The following is a 19,072-nucleotide window of genomic DNA, read 5'->3' on the forward strand; positions in this document are numbered from 1 at the left end:
GTCAGCAATCTCTACAGCTAAACTAAAGAGATCTGCTGTTCTGTCTTGGTACATTACATTGTAATCAGTGCAATGGGATCTCAACACACGTTGCAATGCATTTTCATGATTTGTAATTCTGCAAGCCCTTGTGGTTTGTGTAGGAAGCAACACAATGGTGTCCAGGAATTCTCATGAGCTCATTTATGACTTCATTTATATGAATTCAAGGTGTCTGTTCTTTTGGACACGTCTGAAAGAATAGACTCCATGCATTCATATAATTGATTCACCTCGATGGGCAATGAATCGACAACCTTCAGTGTAGATGCACAATAACATTCGACCACAGATGGAATCTAAAAATCAGTGAGCATGGATAACACAGATGGGGACTGTAGATAGGTGACACTAGGTGGAAATGTAGGTCAGCCAGGGTGCATGTCAAGATAGTCCATCCATTTGCAATAAACACTGTGTCCAGATGGCGCAGCGGTTAACGCAACTGCCTAGTAAACAGGAGATCCGAGGTTCGAGTCCAAGTCCAGCTGACATTTTCACTTGTCGCTGTCGATTCTGCGTAAAGTTCTGATCCATCATCAGTTTCTTCCCTTCCTTTTCCTTTTTCCTCCACTGCACCTTCAAGTAACATAATATTTATTACTTCCTTTCATTATAAATCTCATACTCTCATTCAGACTCTGAAATGCTGCAAGACTTTGTGGTTTATTTAGTAAGAAATACAAAGAGGTCCAGGAATTCTGATGAGATCATTTGTGACTTTCTTTCATTATAAAGTACATCTTCTCCTCTGCAATGTGAAACGTTTGAAGAATTTGTGGTTTGTGTTCACTAGGTCTCCAAAGTGTTGCCTGCCTGTCCCTAGTCACAGTCCAACTACTGTTACCCACCGCCATAGACAGGATCTAGGTACTAGTGTAGCTACATCATCAACATAATAGATCACACGTCGGACATGATTTGTATAGTCCTCTGTGTTCTATTGGCTTCTAAATTCTACCTTATATACAGCCAGTTACCTTCGCTTTGTAGAGAAGGGCACTCTTTTACTATTGCTGTTAGTTGTAGAACCCTATGATAGAATTACTGCAGCACTGATGACAGACAGCCTACAGAAAGACGTGTTCACCGATCCTGGTTCCTGAAGAGCGTATCATTTAGCATTGTATTGCTAATGGTGTACTATAGAGCTATTAAATTATTAAGCACTATCTCCCCTTCCAGGAATAGTGTTTTTAACAAAATTATGCTGAGTATGGTGTGAGGACAATCACGTAATTTATGAACAATGTATTTTCAATGATTGCTTTATATAAAATAAAATATAAATACTTCTGCATCACCCTGTATTAGGTACTTTATACTGCTAGCTTAAAACATACCATCAATCCTTTAACAAATGCCTAGTTTGACAAATAGGATACAAAAACAATTTTTTTTAAATTTTTTATCATATCATAATTTTCACTATCAGTTATTTATAAGACATTAATATACTGGCTAAAGAAAGAGAATTATTTCCACTTTCCTTACCTTGCAAGATTGAAAACTTCAACAAGTTTGTGTCCAAGACTCCTGGAAAATTGAAAGCCTTCACACTGAAGAAATACTTCTGCTATTAGTTCATTGTCGGGACGTGACATAACCACAGGCCGGAACAGCTGCTTCAGATTATCAGGCAAATGCTGTCTACCACCGTAACCTTTGCCTGCAGGATTGAGTGTGACAAAAATCCCACAGTGTGGATTAAGGGTCACCTGAAATGGAACATGCTACCTGTTACATAATAAGTAATAGAAGTTACATAGATTCACTGAAAAATCCAGATTAAGAGTACGTATGCAGACATATCTGTATATGTGAATAGATAGCTACTCACCAAACTGAAGAGATACTGAACACCAGACAAGCACCTACATAGGACAATAATCAGCTAAGCTTTCAAACAAACTCAGTGCAGAAAAATCACTGGTTCATATCAGTAAGGCTCCAGTCTCCACTGGTGACACACAAGGAGAGTAACAAGTTATATATTTAGACTTTTCTGTGTGCTCTCTTAGACTCATTCTTAAATTCCTTGTGTGTTCTTGTATTTAAAAGATATTGCCTGAAGGTTTAGTAACTGGGTGTAAAGGTCTGCTGTCTTCAGTTGTGAGACACCAGGAGAGTAGCAAGTTACATATTCAAGTTTTCTAATTCTTAAGTTAGTACTACTATGGTGGATAGGGTGTGTGCATGCCGTGTGCAAACGCAGGAGAAGCTGGCTGCAATTTGCAAACAGCTGAAGATTCTTTAGATGTGTTCTTCCTATTGCGTGCTCTTGCCTTGGGGTGTAGCAGCAGCAGAGAATATAGTGCGTGGCTATGCTAACCTCAGGCGTTCCTCGTTTCACCCAAGAGCTCTGCTGCTGATGCACTTTGCAGTGTACGCAGTGTGGGGATCTGTCATCATCAGAGAGTGGTTGGTTGTAATGCATTCACACTGTTCAGGGCTGAGAGTCAATGTGGAGGCTGATTATCTGGCCTCACCCATTCAACCTGTGATTCGGCAATTGGTCACTCCCCCAGCAGGATTTGAGCAGGCACATAAGGACAGGGGTTTGTTAGTTATTAGGAGCGCAAATGTTAGGCATATTACGGGGCACATCCAGAAAATAATGTACAGGACTGGAAAGAAGTCCAATGTGTGCTTGGTATGACTGATGGGAGGGCTCATTTGAGATGTAGAGGAGGTCTTGCCTGCAGCTGATAAGAGTGCCAGGTGCAAACATCTGCAAATTGTAGCTCATGTTGGCATGAATCACACATGTCACTTGGGTTCTGAGGCCACTCTTAGTTCATACAGGCAGCTGGCAGAAGTGGTGAAGACAGCTTAGCCTCATTCACAGGATGCAGCATTGTCTCCAGAGTTTATCAGGGTCCTTTGCTTTGAAGCCAAGTGGTGGGGCTGAACCAAAGGCTCTGTCAACTCTGATACAGTCTTGGCTGCAAATTTCTCAATCTGCATTATAGGGTGGAGAATTGTAGAACTCCTCATGATAGTGAAATGCTCACCACTTTATACACAAAGGGCATAATCAGACGATCTATAAAGACATTATGACAGTCAAAATTTTAACAGTAAATTTCCAAAATATTCATAAAAAAGTTCCTGAATCACCCATCCTCCAGGAAAGTTCTCATGCTCTAATTATCCTTGGACCCGAGAACTTGGCTGAAACCTGAAGTAGAAAACTTCAAAATATTTAGCATGGCAAGAAACATACATCAAAATGACAGATTAGACACCATAGAAGGGGGAGTGTTCATTGCAGTTGACAAAAATTTTGTGTCTATCGAGGTTGAAAATGAGTCTGACAGTGATGGTATGTAGATGTGAGTAACAGGCCTATGTGAACTCACATTAATTCTGGGATATTTTTACCAGCTGCTTGATTCTGCTGTGGCAGTTTTAGGATTATTCAACCAAAGACTACATTCAGTAGCATGGAAATACCTGGATCATGGTATACCGGTTGGAGGTAATTATAACCTATCGAGTATAGATTTGGAAGTCTATGGATTCATTGCAGATGGTAAACAGATAGTCTTGCAAAGTAATTTCAAACATATTTTCTGAAAACAGTCTTAAGCAGCTAGTTTGACAGACCAAACACAACGAAATATTTTAGACAATGCCAGTACAGAGATGGGATTAGTGATCATGTCATCATAGAGAACAATAGTTACTGCAGCTAACAAAACCATGAAGAAGACTAAGAGAGTATTTTTGCCAGAAAGAGCCAATAAGCTGTTGTTAGTACACTACTTAGACAATGAACAGACATGATTTTGTTCCAATATGATGCATGCACAGAAATTATGGGCAAAATTTAAACTGATTGTTAATCACAATATGGGGAAGTATGTGCCTAATAAATGGATTAAGGAAGAAAAGACTCACCATGGTTTAATTTAAAAAAACTGAAAAATGCTGAGGAAGCAGAGACTGTTGTGCTCTTGGTTCAAAAAAGAATGCACAACAGTAAACAGGTTACAGATCAAAGATACTCAAAGTACCCTCCGCCACACACCGTCAGGTGGCTATCGGAGTATGGATGTATATGTAGAAATTCATGGATCTATAGAAAGACTGATATGTGAAGCATTCAACAATTTTCACCATCATACTTTTGCAAAGAAAATCTTGCTGAGAAATCAAGAAAATTATCGCCTGGCATAAAACTGCTATGAAAGCTGAAGACTTCTGTTCAGCGATTCATTAATCAATCTGGTATGGCAATAGAAGCTGAAGTTTTAAATTCCACATCTAAGAAATCATTCATGCATGAGGACTGAAAAAAATATCATCGCTGACTGTTGCACAGACTCCCATACGGAGGACATAGCAATAGCAACCCCGGTATAGAGAAGCAACTGAAAGAGCTCAAAACAAATAAGTCATCAGGTTCAAATGGAATCCCAATTCAGTTATACAGAGAATACTCTACAGCACTGGCCCCTAGCTCATCTAGCATTTATCATGAATCTCTCTCTCAGCACAGAGTTCGACGTGACTGGAAAAAAGTGCACAGTTTCTGTATATATGAAGATTAAATGAATGGCCCAAAAAATTTTAGACCAATATCCTTAACATTGGTTTGCTACAGAAATCTTGAACATACTCTGAGTTTGAATATAATAAATTTCCTCAATATAGAAAAGTTCCTGTCCACAAATTAGTTTGGATTTAGAAAGCATCAGTTGTGTAAAACTCTTATTACTCTTCTTTTCATAAGATATGCTGTGAATCATGGATAGAGGACAAGAGGCAGATTTCATATTCTTAGATTTGTGGAAAGTGTTTGGCACTGTGCCCCGGTGCAGGCTGTTAATGAAGATCTGAGCATATGGATTAGATTTCCAGATGTGTGCAGCTTGAATACTTCTTAAGTAACAGAACCCAGAGCACTGTCTCTGACGGTGAGTGTTCATCAGACTCATGGGTATCATCAGGAGAGGCCCAGGGAATTGTGATAGTATGGCTCTTATGCAGCCAGAAACATGTATTTGTGTGGGCTGAGGTTCTCATAACAAACCTTCCCAGCTTCACATGGATAGCACTAAGCATCTATGATCAGATGACATTTCTGGTGAAGCAGTAATTTTGTTTAAGAGTCACTGTGTAGTGTTATGATTAAAAATCAGAGAACAATGATAGGTAACTGAATATCATCACTTCCATATAAATTAAGTGATTTAGACCATGGAAAATCCAGGATGGAATGTAACAATAGGAGAGAAGGAAAGTTACTACTCACCATAGAGCGGAGATGCTGAGTCGCGATAGGCACAATAAAAAGATTCACACAATCATAGCTTTTGGCCATTAAGGCCTTTGTCAGCAGTAGATACACATACACACATGCACACACACACTCATGCAAGTGCAACTTCCACACATGACTGCAGTCTCAGAGAGCTGAAACTACACTCAGGAATTTGGGATTACATAGCAGGAGAATTTTGCAGACTGAGAGAAGGTACTGCAAGGAGGATTGGGCTTGGTTGATGTGGTTTTGCAGGACTATGTTGGTGAGGGGTAAGGATTGGCGGAATCTGAATAGGTGGAGGTCATTGTGGAAGGAAGGGTGGCAACCAGAAATGGGTAATTTGATGGTAAGGCCATTAGGGGGGATTTCATGAGCCAAGCAACAATGCACGAACAGTATGTGGGACTGGGATCTGGCTAGGGATAAGGAAACTTTTCTGTATTGATGCAGATGGAAGGAGCAAGGATCCATAGTGGTGCAAAAATGCGAAAAAATGTGTAAGAAAGTAGAATTACGTCTGAAAAAATATGCAAAAATATACCCAAATACATGTGAAAAGTACGAAATGCATGCACAGAGGAAAAAAAGAGACGAAATCTGAGGAAGACAATGATAGTGGAAGGTGAAAGCTCACTAAAATTGGTGAGAAGTCACAAAGGTCAAAGTAGAGAATAACTAATCATTAACAAATATATGTATATTACTGTGGGTAGCAGGTTTGAGGGCAGTTAAGCATAGAGAAGGGGGACAGTACACGTGACTGGATGAGGTGGATTTAGTGGGTGTGAATTGGGATAGGACGGAGAAAGTTTGGGGAGTGGGGAGGGGTTTGTAGTTAGAGATGTAAGTTCATGTGGCACCGGAAAAGAACGGGAGATGACACGCAATAATACAGGAACTGACACAGGTAGCATGATCAGTTTGATGGTATAGGCTTAATTATATCGGCAGGAGTAATGTGGGACATAAGATGCTGCACCAACAATCAGCGTGGTCTTGAGGCCATGTGTTACGCGTGGCTGAGTCCGTTGATAAAGTGTGGCTCATAAGTAGAGCTTGCAGTGTGGTTCATAAGGCAACAAGAGAAACACAGGAAAGAAAGGAAAGAAGGATGGACATTGACTATAGCAATGCAAAAGAAAGTAGTTACAAAGGAAAACAGCACAGGGTTAGGATCGAAGAAAAGCTGTCAGGCAAAAAACAAACAATGGAAAAATCCAGGATGGAATGTAACAATATGGCAGAGATGCTGAGTCGTGATAGACACAATAAAAAGATTCACACAATCATAGTTTTTGGCCATTAAGGCCTTTGTCAGCAGTAGACACACATACACACACACTCACGCAAGTGCAACTTCACATGTCTGCAGTCTCTGAGACTGCAGATGTGTATGCAAGTTGTGCTTGTACTTTACCGCCAGACCGCTGAGCCTGACTTCAATTTTACTCTAAAGTTTAACATAGAATCAGGAAAACGTTCTGCTTCTGGCGAATGTCCAAATCACTGAAAGGTGGATGCTAGGTTTAAAGGCAGTGACAAATCCATAGTCCAACTGGGTCTTCAGGCATGCACTGCAACAGGTGACCACAGACTCAACTCCGGTTCTGATCAAGCTTTGTTGTTGTCTAAAGTTGTGGCAGCACTATATGGCAATGCCATCATCTTCACAGCAGCAATGGACATTTAATTGATCATAGTTCAGCACATTTATAGAAGGTTTCTATAAAATTATGCAGACAATCTCTATTTGTCAAAATCGGATCAAAATCCCTACAGTAGTTCCTGAGATTAGCCTGAACACACAGATGAAAGTGAGCAGATTACGTCAATTTATTTATATACTGAAGATGCATCTAACAACTAATGAGCTTCCCATCAGGCGTGAAGACCCAAAGGATATCTAACAGCCACTGAGTCATCCTCTGCCTTGTAGCATCATGTGAATATGGCATGGAGGTCTATGTGGTCAGCACACTGTTTTCCCAGTCATTTTGCTGGCTTTCCAGACTATGGAGCCATAACTACTCATTCAGCTAGCTTTTCAACTGGCATCACGCATCATGCTTCATGATGCACAATGAATTTAAATATAAGTAGAATTACTGTTATTAATCAGTTAAGTATCCACTCACACAGTCAACACTACAACACATTATCAGACAATTATGGAGTCACAATTTTGGGGTTGCTGTGGGGGGCAGCAATATGAAGCAGATAACAGTTGACGTGAAGTGCTCCGAAAGGTGCCAACTTTTAACGATCAGTGCTTGGTTTCTAGAAGCCAACTTATCACACCCTTAGTGTAGCTAGTTTACTGGGGCCCATAGTATACTAATTTATGTAGGTTACCAATTAATAATAATATCAGTATAAATGCGGCCAAAGGTGCTGGCCCACAATGTCAGTATTAGCTCGTGAGTAAAAATGTTTGAGTAACACTACTCTAGATATGTAAATGATCTGATGGGCAGAAGGAGCAGCACTCTGCAGCTGTTTACAGACAATGCTGTGGTGTTTTGGGAGGTGTCACCACTGAGTGATAGTGGGAGGACAAAAGATAACTTTGACAAAGTTCCTAGTTGGTCTGATGAATGGTAGCTTGCTCAAGACATAGAAAAATATGAGAAAGAAAACAATCCATAATGTTTGAATACAGCATTAGTTGTGTGCTGTTTGATACAGTCACATTGATTAAATATTAGGCATAACATTGCAAATAAATATGAAATGAAATCAGCATGTAAGATGGTAGGAGGGAAGGAGAATGTTCAACTTTAGTATATTGGGAGAATTTTATAAATGTGGGGTTCATCTGTAATAAAGACTACATAGACAACACTAGCACAACCTGTTCTTGATAAATGCTCAACTGTTTGGGATCTCCCCCCCCCCCCCCCCCCCCCCCCCCCAGGTTGGAATAAAGAAAGACATGGAAGCAATTTAGAGGTGTGCTGCTAGATTTGCCACCAGCAAATTTGATCAATGACATGTATTATGGAGCTCGTGATGCTCTTTTTGAGTTAAACTATTGAGAAAATTTAGAGAACCAGCATTTGAAGCTGACTGCAGAATGAATCTACTGACATGTTTTGCGAAAGGATCATGAACATAAGATACAAAAAATTCGAGCTCATACAGAGGAATATAGGCAGCCGTTGTTCCCTGGGAAATGAAAGGAAATGACTAGTAGTGGCACGAAGTACCATCCGCCATGCACCTTATGGTGGCTTCCAGAGTTTCTATGTAGGCAGCTGCTTTTCCCTCGCTCTATTTATGAATGGAACAGGAAAGGAAATGACTAGCAGTTGCACAAGGTATCATCCACCATGCACTATACTGTGGCTTGTAGAGTATGTATGTAGATGTACATGCACGAATGATGGCTGGAAACCATGCAGGGAAGCAGGGGCAGGGTAGTGGACCACTAGGAGAAACACAAATGGACAGTACCAGGAAGAAGGTGGATACTCTAAAATAAGAGAAAGACATAACGAAAGCAAGGTAAAGGGGTGCTATGGTGGAGTAAACAAGAGTCCATGTGGGGATGGTGTGGAGACAAAAGAGCAGAACAGAATGTGAAGAGGAGAAGGGGCAGAGACATGTCAGAGTTAGTTTCTACAGGGAATCATATAACTCTCTTGAAACATGCCTTTCCTAGACTGATGTCTGAGATACTCCTCTGTGATACTGACAAGGGGGAGATTGAGTCAATAACCAAATCACTGAAGACTAAGGACTCTCATGGATATGATGGAGTGCCTAGCAGAATAATAAAGTAAACGCACACGTTAGCCCTGTATTTAGCCATATTTATAATTTTTTTTTTTTACGAATGGTCAGTTTCCTGAATGATTAAAGTACTCAGAAGCTGCTTTATAAAATGGGAGAAAGGGATAATGTAGACAATTTTAGACATATTTCTATGCCGTCAGTTGTAGTGTTTTGAGAATTTCTGTGTAAATTCTAGAACCACTCGGCCTTCCACCGCCTCAAACACACGATATTATTCATGTGACAGGGAGAAAGGAACCCTATCTACTGTGCATCACCTGTCTGTGTGTGCAGGTGTGAAATGAGTCATGAGCGAAAGGTTGACGCAGCGGCTGAACAGCACCGAAAAGTACTTCTCGGGTGATTCATGGAAGCTGTAGTGAAAGCACACGGAAGAACCAAGGAACTTCTGTGTTAGTCTGTGTTGTTTGAATTGTGACTATTGTTACTGACAAAGAAACAATCGAGATTCTGAATTGTGAAAAAACTCTTATCTTGGACTAGCTGGAGGCAAGACATATTTGACAATATGTTTGTAGTAGAGACACGGTTATTAAGCCAACTCTTTTCTAAATGGACTTAAATCTGTTTCTAATGTGAGACAATATGAGTTACTTATGAGAAGTTAAATGATTACGTGCGAAGTGTGAATTTTGTTCTTATGAAGCTCAATTATTAAAGTTATTGAAAAGTATTCTTTGAGTACCAAATTATTTTGTAAGTGGCGAGAGAGTCTTTAAGGTTCCTGTAACTAGCAACATTCTACAGAGAAGAAGTTTATAGAGATTCCAGAAGCCAGCTATTCAGAGAGGAAGATCGGCTGTATACACCAAGTAAGTCAACTCGTATAAGAGAAGTGGTAAGTTTGCAATCCAACTTCACTCATTCCTGTCATCAAGAAACATTAGACAGTGTTTGATAAAGTTACTGAAAAGGCAATGTTAAGTAAGGATAATTGATCATTATATATTAGATAATTTGCTATCAAATGTACATTTCAGCTTTGGAAGTCATTTAACAACTGAAAATGCTATATTCTCTTCTCTCTGTGAGGTACTGGATGGATTAAACAAAAGGTTTCAAATGCTAGGCATATTTTTTGATTTAACTAAAGCAGCGTTTGATTGTGTTGATCACAAAATATTGCTCCAGAAGTTGGACCATTACAGAATATGGGGAGTACCTCACAACTCGTTCACCTCTTACTTTAACAACAGACAGAAAAAGGTCATTATTCACTGTGTTGAGAATGGCTGTGATGTGGGGTCTGACTGGGATTTGGTCAAAAGGGGAGAGTGGGGCGGGAGGGGGGGGGGGGGGGGGGGGGAGAGTGTTGCCTCAGGGATCAATTTTGAGGCCACTCCTGTTTCTTATTTATGTAAATGATATGTCCTATAGTATTATGGGTAATTTTAAAATATTTCTGTTTCCTGATGACACTAGCTTGGTAAGGAAGGATGTTGTGCATGACATTGGCTCTGTTTCAGTGCAGTTCCTGACATAAGTACATGCCTTGTAGAAAGTAAACTAATGCTAAATCACAGTAAACTTAGTTTTACAGTTGCTAACATACAATTAAAAAAAAACCAACAATTTAATTGCACAGCATGGGCATATGATTAGTGAAACTGAACAGTTCAAATTTCTAGGTGTTGAAATATATAGTAAAATGTCATAGAAATCGCATGTTCAGGATCTTGTTCAAAGTTTTAATGCTGGCATTTTTACTATTCGAATGGTATCTGAAGTAAGCGACACAAAAATTAGTCTACTTTGCTTATTTTCATTCGCTTATGTCATATGATATTATATTTTGGGGTAACTCTTCCCGTTCTAAATGGATATTTGTGGCTCAGAAATGGGCTCTTCAGGCAATAAGTGGTGTAAGTTCGTGAACCTCTTGTCGACCCCTACTCACTAGTCTGGGTTTTTTGACATTGCCTTCTCAATATGTATATTCTTTACTTCTGTTTCTTGTTAACTATATCAGTTTTTTCCCAAGAATTAGCAGCTTTCATTCAGTTAATACTCGGCAGAAATCCAATCTGCATTCAGAGCACACTTCCATAACTCTCGTGCGGAAAGGTGTGCAGTATACTACTGCATCCATTTTCAATAAGCTACCACACGAATTCAAAAATCTTAGCAGTAATCCATGCACTTTCAAATTGAAACTGAAGAGTTTCCTCACAGGTCACTCCTTCTATTCTGTTGGGGAGTTCCTTGAAAAATTAAGCTGATTCTTATGTTATATTGTTGATTGTGTTTACTTAAACCTATGGCTTGACTTTTTCTGGGTTCATAAACATTTCATTTTATCTGATATTACTTTTATGTTGTAATTTCATGTACTGACACCTTGGAGATGACCTTGGAGATTCGCTCCTCAATTTGGTCCTACAGAACTAGGGGTGTAAATAAATAAATAAAAGACAGAGAATAGCAGTGACACAATTCATATCACTTAAATTATTGAAGTGAAATAAAGCTACTCATCTCTACCACTTCTCAATAAATCAAACAGAAATATATTAGCTCAGCGTGGATCAACAGATAACTGCTAAAGGAACAAGAAAGAACTGAACAATGTATTATATTATGTTACAAAATTTTTAAGGCTTTCATGGCCACATGTTGACAAACTGCCTGTTGGCTTCTGTCTTTGGTTCTTCAGCCGATGTTTTTTTGATGTTTTTTCTGACATTTCACCAGCACAAGTGGTCTGCATTGTCAAAACTTCACCCTCTGTTGTTGGAGTCAAGACAGCAGCTGCATATTATATGTACCTGGTGTGCCAGCATCCAAGTGATTTTCTGTGGTCATATCCAGTGCACAATTGTTCACTGCACCATGGGAATCCAGTATCCATTCACCATGAGGCTTTCTTCCTTCTTGTTGAAGCAATTATCATGTCTGTGTATTAATGTAGCTTCTCTGAACAAGTGGGTGTGATAGCACTCCTCTGCAGCAAGAACATCCATGTAGACGAATTTTACTATGTGGTCGGTCTCGAACACATTCTCCGCCATGGTCAATTTCCCCACCTGCCCCAAGCCACAGTGCCACTTATGTTCTGTGATCCTGGTGTTGATTGATTATCCAGCCATCCCAACATAAACTTTTCCGCATGTATGTGGTATCCAGTATATTCTGTCATTGTAAGTGGGTCCCTTTTCTCCTTTTCTGATCTTTGAAACACTCTTTGATTTTCTTTGTGGTTTATAAACAGTCTTCGTGCTGTGTATGTATAACATATGTCTGATTCTGTCCATCACTCTGGGACTACATGAAAGGAAGGCCGTATCCAACATTCCTTTTTCCGATTTGTCACTTCGCTGAGATTGATTCTGTGACTCTTCTTCTGTAACTGGTGGTGTAGCTCTTCAGAATGTTTTCCAGGTGTTGCATCTTGCATCTGAGGTGGTGCGCCACACATACTCATCTTGCTCACGTTACAAGCATATTAATCATGCCTCTTTTCTGGCTCGGATTGTGGTTTGACAGTTTGTGCAGGTATCAGTCCGTGTGTGTCAGTTTTCAATACATGCTGTGTCACAGGTTTTCACCATCCCTTGTGACCAACACTTCTAGTAAGGGTAGCTTTTTGTCCTTTTCTACCTCCATGATAAATTTTATGATGGCGTGGAGGCTGTTCAAGTGTCTTAGGAAGTAATCGAACAGTTCCTCACCATAGCTCCATACGATGAAGGTATCGTCAACGTATCTATACTATACTTTTGGTTTATGAGGTGCCGAGGTGCCAAGTGGAGTGCTTGTGTTTTGAAATGTTCCATGGAAAAGCTGGCCACCACTCGACTAAGAGGACTGCCAATGGTAATGCCTTCCAGCTATTTTCAGAAGCTGCAGCGAATGATTGTTGTAGGCAGCAAGGGGAAAACCACACAGGAAATGACCACTGAAAAGCCCATACATGCTGGCACACCAGGTAAATGTAATCTGTAGCTGCAAGCTCGACTCCAGTCCACTACCAGCAATGGAGGGTGAAGCTCTAATAATGCCAGCCGCTCATGCTGTTGAAACATCAGAAAAATTGTGAAGCAAATGTCGGCTGATGAACCTGATACAGAAGCTATATTATGTTACTCTTTATTATTCATTTATAGCTCCTGTATGTAACAATAACCAAAACAGCCTTGCTGTGCTGGTACTGTGAACGGCTGAAAGCAAGGGGAAACTACAGCCGTAATTTTTCCCGAGGGCATGCAGCTTTACTGTATGATTAAATGATTGCAGCTTTACTGTATGATTAAATGATGATGGCGTCCTCTTGGGTAAAATATTCCGGAGGTAAAATAGTCCCCCATTCGGATCTCCGGGCGGGGACTACTCAAGAGGATGTCGTTATCAGGAGAAAGAAAACTGGCGTTCTGCGGATCGGAGTGTGGAATGTCAGATCCCTTAATCGGGCAGGTAGGTTAGAAAATTTAAAAAGGGAAATGGATAGGTTGAAGTTAGATATAGTGGGAATTAGTGAAGTTCGGTGGCAGGAGGAACAAGACTTCTGGTCAGGTGACTACAGGGTTATAAACACCAAATCAAATAGGGGTAATGCAGGAGTAGGTTTAATAATGAATAGGAAAATAGGAATGCGGGTAAGCTACTACAAACAGCATAGTGAACGCATTATTGTGGCCAAGATAGATACGAAGCCCACACCTACTACAGTAGTACAAGTTTATATGCCAACTAGCTCTGCAGATGACGAAGAAATTGAAGAAATGTATGATGAAATAAAAGAAATTATTCAGATAGTAAAGGGAGACGAAAATTTAATAGTCATGGGAGACTGGAATTCGAGTTTAGGAAAAGGGAGAGAAGGAAACGTAGTAGGTGAATATGGATTGGGGCTAAGAAATGAAAGAGGAAGCCGCCTGGTAGAATTTTGCACAGAGCACAACATAATCATAGCTAACACTTGGTTTAAGAATCATGAAAGAAGGTTGTATACATGGAAGAACCCTGGAGATACTAAAAGGTATCAGATAGATTATATAATGGTAAGACAGAGATTTAGGAACCAGATTTTAAATTGTAAGACTTTCCAGGGGCAGATGTGGACTCTGACCACAATCTATTGGTTATGACCTGTAGATTAAAACTGAAGAAACTGCAAAAAGGTGGGAATTTAAGGAGATGGGACCTGGATAAACTGAAAGAACCAGAGGTTGTACAGAGTTTCAGGGGGAGCATAAGGGAACAACTGACAGGAATGGGGGAAAGAAATAAAGTAGAAGAAGAATGGGTAGCTTTGAGGGATGAAGTAGTGAAGGCAGCAGAGGATCAAGTAGGTAAAAAGACGAGGGCTAGTAGAAATCCTTGGGTAACAGAAGAAATATTGAATTTAATTGATGAAAGGAGAAAATATAAAAATGTAGTAAATGAAGCAGACAAAAAGGAATACAAACGTCTCAAAAATGATATCGACAGGAAGTGCAAAATGGCTAAGCAGGGATGGCTAGAGGACAAATGTAAGGATGTAGAGGTTTATCTCACTAGGGGTAAGATAGATGCTGCCTACAGGAAAATTAAAGAGACCTTTGGAGAAAAGAGAGCCATTTGCATGAATATCAAGAGCTCAGGTGGAAACCAAGTTCTAAGCAAAGAAGGGAAAGCAGAAAGGTGGAAGTAGTATATACAGGGTCTATACAAGGGCGATGTACTTGAGGACAATATTATGGAAATGGAAGAGGATGTAGATGAAGATGAAATGGGAGATACGATACTGCGTGAAGAGTTTGACAGAGCACTGAAAGACCTGAGTCGAAACAAGGCCCCGGGAGTAGACAACATTCCATTGGAACTACTGACAGCCGTGGGAGAGCCAGTCCTGACAAAACTCTACCATCTGGTGAGCAAGATGTATGAAACAGGCGAAATACCCTCAGACATCAAGAATAATATAATAATTCCAATCCCAAAGAAAGCAGGTGTTGACAGATGTGAAAATTACCGAACAATCAGTTTAATAAGCCACAGCTGCAAAATACTAACACGAATTCTTTACAGACGAATGGAAAAACTAGTAGAAGCTGACCTCGGGGAAGATCAGTTTGGATTCCGTAGAAACACTGGAACACGTGAGGCAATACTGACCTTACGACTTATCTTAGAAGAAAGATTAAGGAAAGGCAAACCTACGTTTCTAGCATTTGTAGACTTAGAGAAAGCTTTTGACAATGTTGACTGGAATACTCTCTTTCAAATTCTAAAGGTGGCAGGGGTAAAATACAGGGAGCGAAAGGCTATTTACAATTTGTACAGAAACCAGATGGCAGTTATAAGAGTCGAGGGACATGAAAGGGAAGCAGTGGTTGGGAAGGGAGTAAGACAGGGTTGTAGCCTCTCCCCGATGTTATTCAATCTGTATATTGAGCAAGCAGTAAAGGAAACAAAAGAAAAATTCGGAGTAGGTATTAAAATCCATGGAGAAGAAATAAAAACTTTGAGGTTCGCCGATGACATTGTAATTCTGTCAGAGACAACAAAGGACTTGGAAGAGCAGTTGAATGGAATTGGCAGTGTCTTGAAAGGAGGATATAAGATGAACATCAACAAAAGCAAAACAAGGATAATGGAATGTAGTCGAATTAAGTTGGGTGATGCTGAGGGAATTAGATTAGGAAATGAGACACTTAAAGTAGTAAAGGAGTTTTGCTATTTTGGGAGCAAAATAACTGATGATGGTCGAAGTAGAGAGGATATAAAATGTAGACTGGCAATGGCAAGGAAAGCGTTTCTGAAGAAGAGAAATTTGTTAACATTGATTATAGATTTAAGTGTCAGGGAAGTCATTTCTGAAAGTATTTGTATGGAGTGTGGCCTTGTATGGAAGTGAAACATGGACGATAAATAGTTTGGACAAGAAGAGAATAGAAGCTTTCGAAATGTGGTGCTACAGAAGAATGCTGAAGATTAGATGGGTAGATCACATAACTAATGAGGAAGTATTGAATAGGATTGGGGAGAAGAGAAGTTTGTGGCACAACTTGACAAGAAGAAGGGATCGGTTGGTAGGACATGTTCTGAGGCATCAAGGGATCACCAATTTAGTATTGGAGGGCAGCGTGGAGGGTAAAAATCGTAGAGGGAGACCAAGAGATGAATACACTAAGCAGATTCAGAAGGATGTGGGTTGCAGTAGGTACTGGGAGATGAAGAGGCTTGCACAGGATAGAGTAGCATGGAGAGCTGCATCAAACCAGTCTCAGGACTGAAGACCACAACAACAACAACAGCTCCTGTATACACCATAAAATATCAAATGAATCCCTTTCGAATGGAATCAATCATTTCCTAATTTCAAAGTATCATGATAAGTGTCTCTGTACATTGTCATACATTCACTGCAATATTACTCCTGTATACACCATAAAACATCAAATGAATCAATTTTGAATGGAATCAATCATTTCCTAATTCCAAACTTTCATGATAAGTGTGTCTGTACATTTTCATACATTCACTTCAATATTACTATGAATAACTGTTTGTAATTGTAAGGCAATAGGTAGGTATTCTGGGTATTACAATGACTAACACTTTTTTACACATGTACATCTGGGAGCCAAATGTGCAACAAGATCGTAACTAATGACATTTGCATGTCAGAAGTTCACACAAAAATAAAGAAAACTATTGTCTGACATTTAATACATAAGCTTCAGCTTCTCCCTGCATACTGCATCTTCATGTAACTTACAGAAGTGCAGCCATGTAAAAGCCTTGACAGCAGATGATAATTTGATATATGGACACTTGTCATTTTTAAGACACAAATAAAATGATACTGCTGTATGCATCTACTTAAACAGCTGGTGAATAGAGCTACAACAACCGGAATGAAAAGATGGTGCATACAGGAAGACAACATGAATCGTAAATAGCTAGTGCCAATAAAAGATGACTAGCATTAAATGTTATCAATAGTGAAATATTAATCAACAGCAGATGAGCATGGAGCACTAACTCTGTCCCTGCGTTGTTTGACCAAGGGAAGAGCAAGATTACAGACAAAATTTAAGCAAAAACACCCATCACTATTTACAAGATCACTTGCTAATTTAATCACGACAGCTTATCTCAGCAGCTTCTTTAACACCTTTGTCCCAGTAACTGGAAGCTACTTTCTTTGTAGTGTGATGACTATTATATGAGATGACTATTACAAAAGTAATGTTCTGCAATTGCTGATTTGCTTGACAGCCATAGCAAATGTGGTGCCAATAGTACCTTGGAGCTGGTTGGGCCATCAACAAGTTCCTGCTGTAATCATTCTGCAAACCATTCACTATAGTGACAGACCACCATTCTCTATGCTGGCTGATTAAACTGAAGGATCCATCTTGTCACTGGTACAGCGGACACTGAGATTTTACGTGTATGATGTCACAGCACTATACAAAAGCAGATGCAAGTACAAGGACATTGACTGCCTTTCAAGGAATTCTTTGATGGAACACAACAGCATGGATCAAATATGAGTCATCACTGCATTAAATGACATTGCTGGTGAACTGATGGAAATCCAGCACTGCTGAAAACCATAGAAACCTTGAAGAAGGAGGAACTATCTAAATGAAAATGACAGTTAATAAACTGAACAGTGTATAAGGGGAACTACAATCCAATGGGGCAGAAGTTAATGGTCATCATCACATTTCATTTGCAGGCAGATATCGGGATGTATTTCCTTGGCACACCAACATCTGGTCACCTGAGTTCCTTGAAGACTCCAGATAGAGCCAGATGAAGATATCACTGGCCAGGAGTCCACTAATCTGAAGACACTAAGTCAGCCACTGTGATGAATGCTAGTGATGAGAGTACATGCTGCAATTACCTTCAGGGAATCTGACACTAATTCTGGCTGCAGCAATGCTATTCCATAGACCTGGAACAACCTCTTGGGGAGGTCCCCAAAGCCTACAAATAGAAACCAATGGATAATACTCTGAACTACCTCACCTGATACTCTGTCACCTTGGCTGTGATGACTGCCAAAGTTCTGGAAGTTACAAGGCTCCTTTTAGAAGACAATTTTGAAACACAGAGCACACCATATGGTGATCTCCGATTGTGGAAAAGTTCTCCAGTCGAGAGTGATATCAGAGGTAATTTCACATTGTGATATCATCCGCAGGATAACAAAATGGTTCAAATGGCTCTGAGCACTATGGGACTTAACATCTGTGGTCATCAGTCCCCTAGAACTTAGAACTACTTAAACCTAAGTAACCTAAGGACATCACACACATCCATGCCCGAGGCAGGATTCGAACCTGCGACTGTAGCAGTCGCGCGGCTCCGGACTGAGCACCTAGAACCGTGAGACCACCGCGGCCGGCCGCAGGATAACAACTGCCTGCCACCCACAAGTGAATAACCTTAGGGTATGCCTTAATAAGACACCGGAAAATAGATTCCTGATGTACGTTGATACTGAACAGAGAGATTAGGGTGTGATACTTCACATCATGACATTTGTATGTAACACAGCACAGCGGGACACCACAGGCTTCATCCCATTCTTTCTGCTCCACAGTCACAATACCAAATGGATACACTGTTACTGCTTCAACCAGATGATACTCAAGAAGGCTACAAGAAACACCTTAGCACCAAGACAGAAGAAGCAAGATAGCTGGCTTACATACGAGTCCTGGATGCCAACTGAAGGACTGTGAACAATATAATGTCAAGAATTGGCAGTGAGATGCAGCTCAGCAGACTTACTACAGATTTTTGTGCCAGGATGAAAAGTGGTAGTATCAGCAAAGTTACTGAAACAAAGTTGAGGATTACCACCCTTCTTAAAGAAGACTAAAGTGGAGATATGTCATCCATGACCCTCCATATGAAGCCAACTACAATTCTGAGTTGCAGATCAACAAAGAGGGCTTCTCATTCAGGAAAACTGAAGGTGCACTCGAACAGCAGAAAGCTTTGACGAGTGGAGTTACCTTCAAT

At 40.1% G+C, this 19,072-nt stretch overlaps 1 protein-coding gene across 1 annotated transcript in view; it reads right to left on the bottom strand.

Annotated features, from left to right (window-relative positions):
• LOC126457597 (cytoplasmic dynein 2 heavy chain 1) overlaps positions 1–19,072 on the bottom strand; it is an 808,157-nt gene that overhangs the window by 416,547 nt on the left and 372,538 nt on the right. The window contains exon 31 of the mRNA XM_050094037.1: positions 1,534–1,757. Within this exon, the coding sequence (XP_049949994.1) occupies positions 1,534–1,757 (224 nt within the window). The remainder of the gene's footprint in view (positions 1–1,533; positions 1,758–19,072) is intronic.

The sequence above is a fragment of the Schistocerca serialis genome, chromosome 2 (genome assembly GCF_023864345.2).
Source record: "Schistocerca serialis cubense isolate TAMUIC-IGC-003099 chromosome 2, iqSchSeri2.2, whole genome shotgun sequence".
NCBI classification, from domain to species: Eukaryota; Metazoa; Arthropoda; class Insecta; order Orthoptera; family Acrididae; genus Schistocerca; species Schistocerca serialis.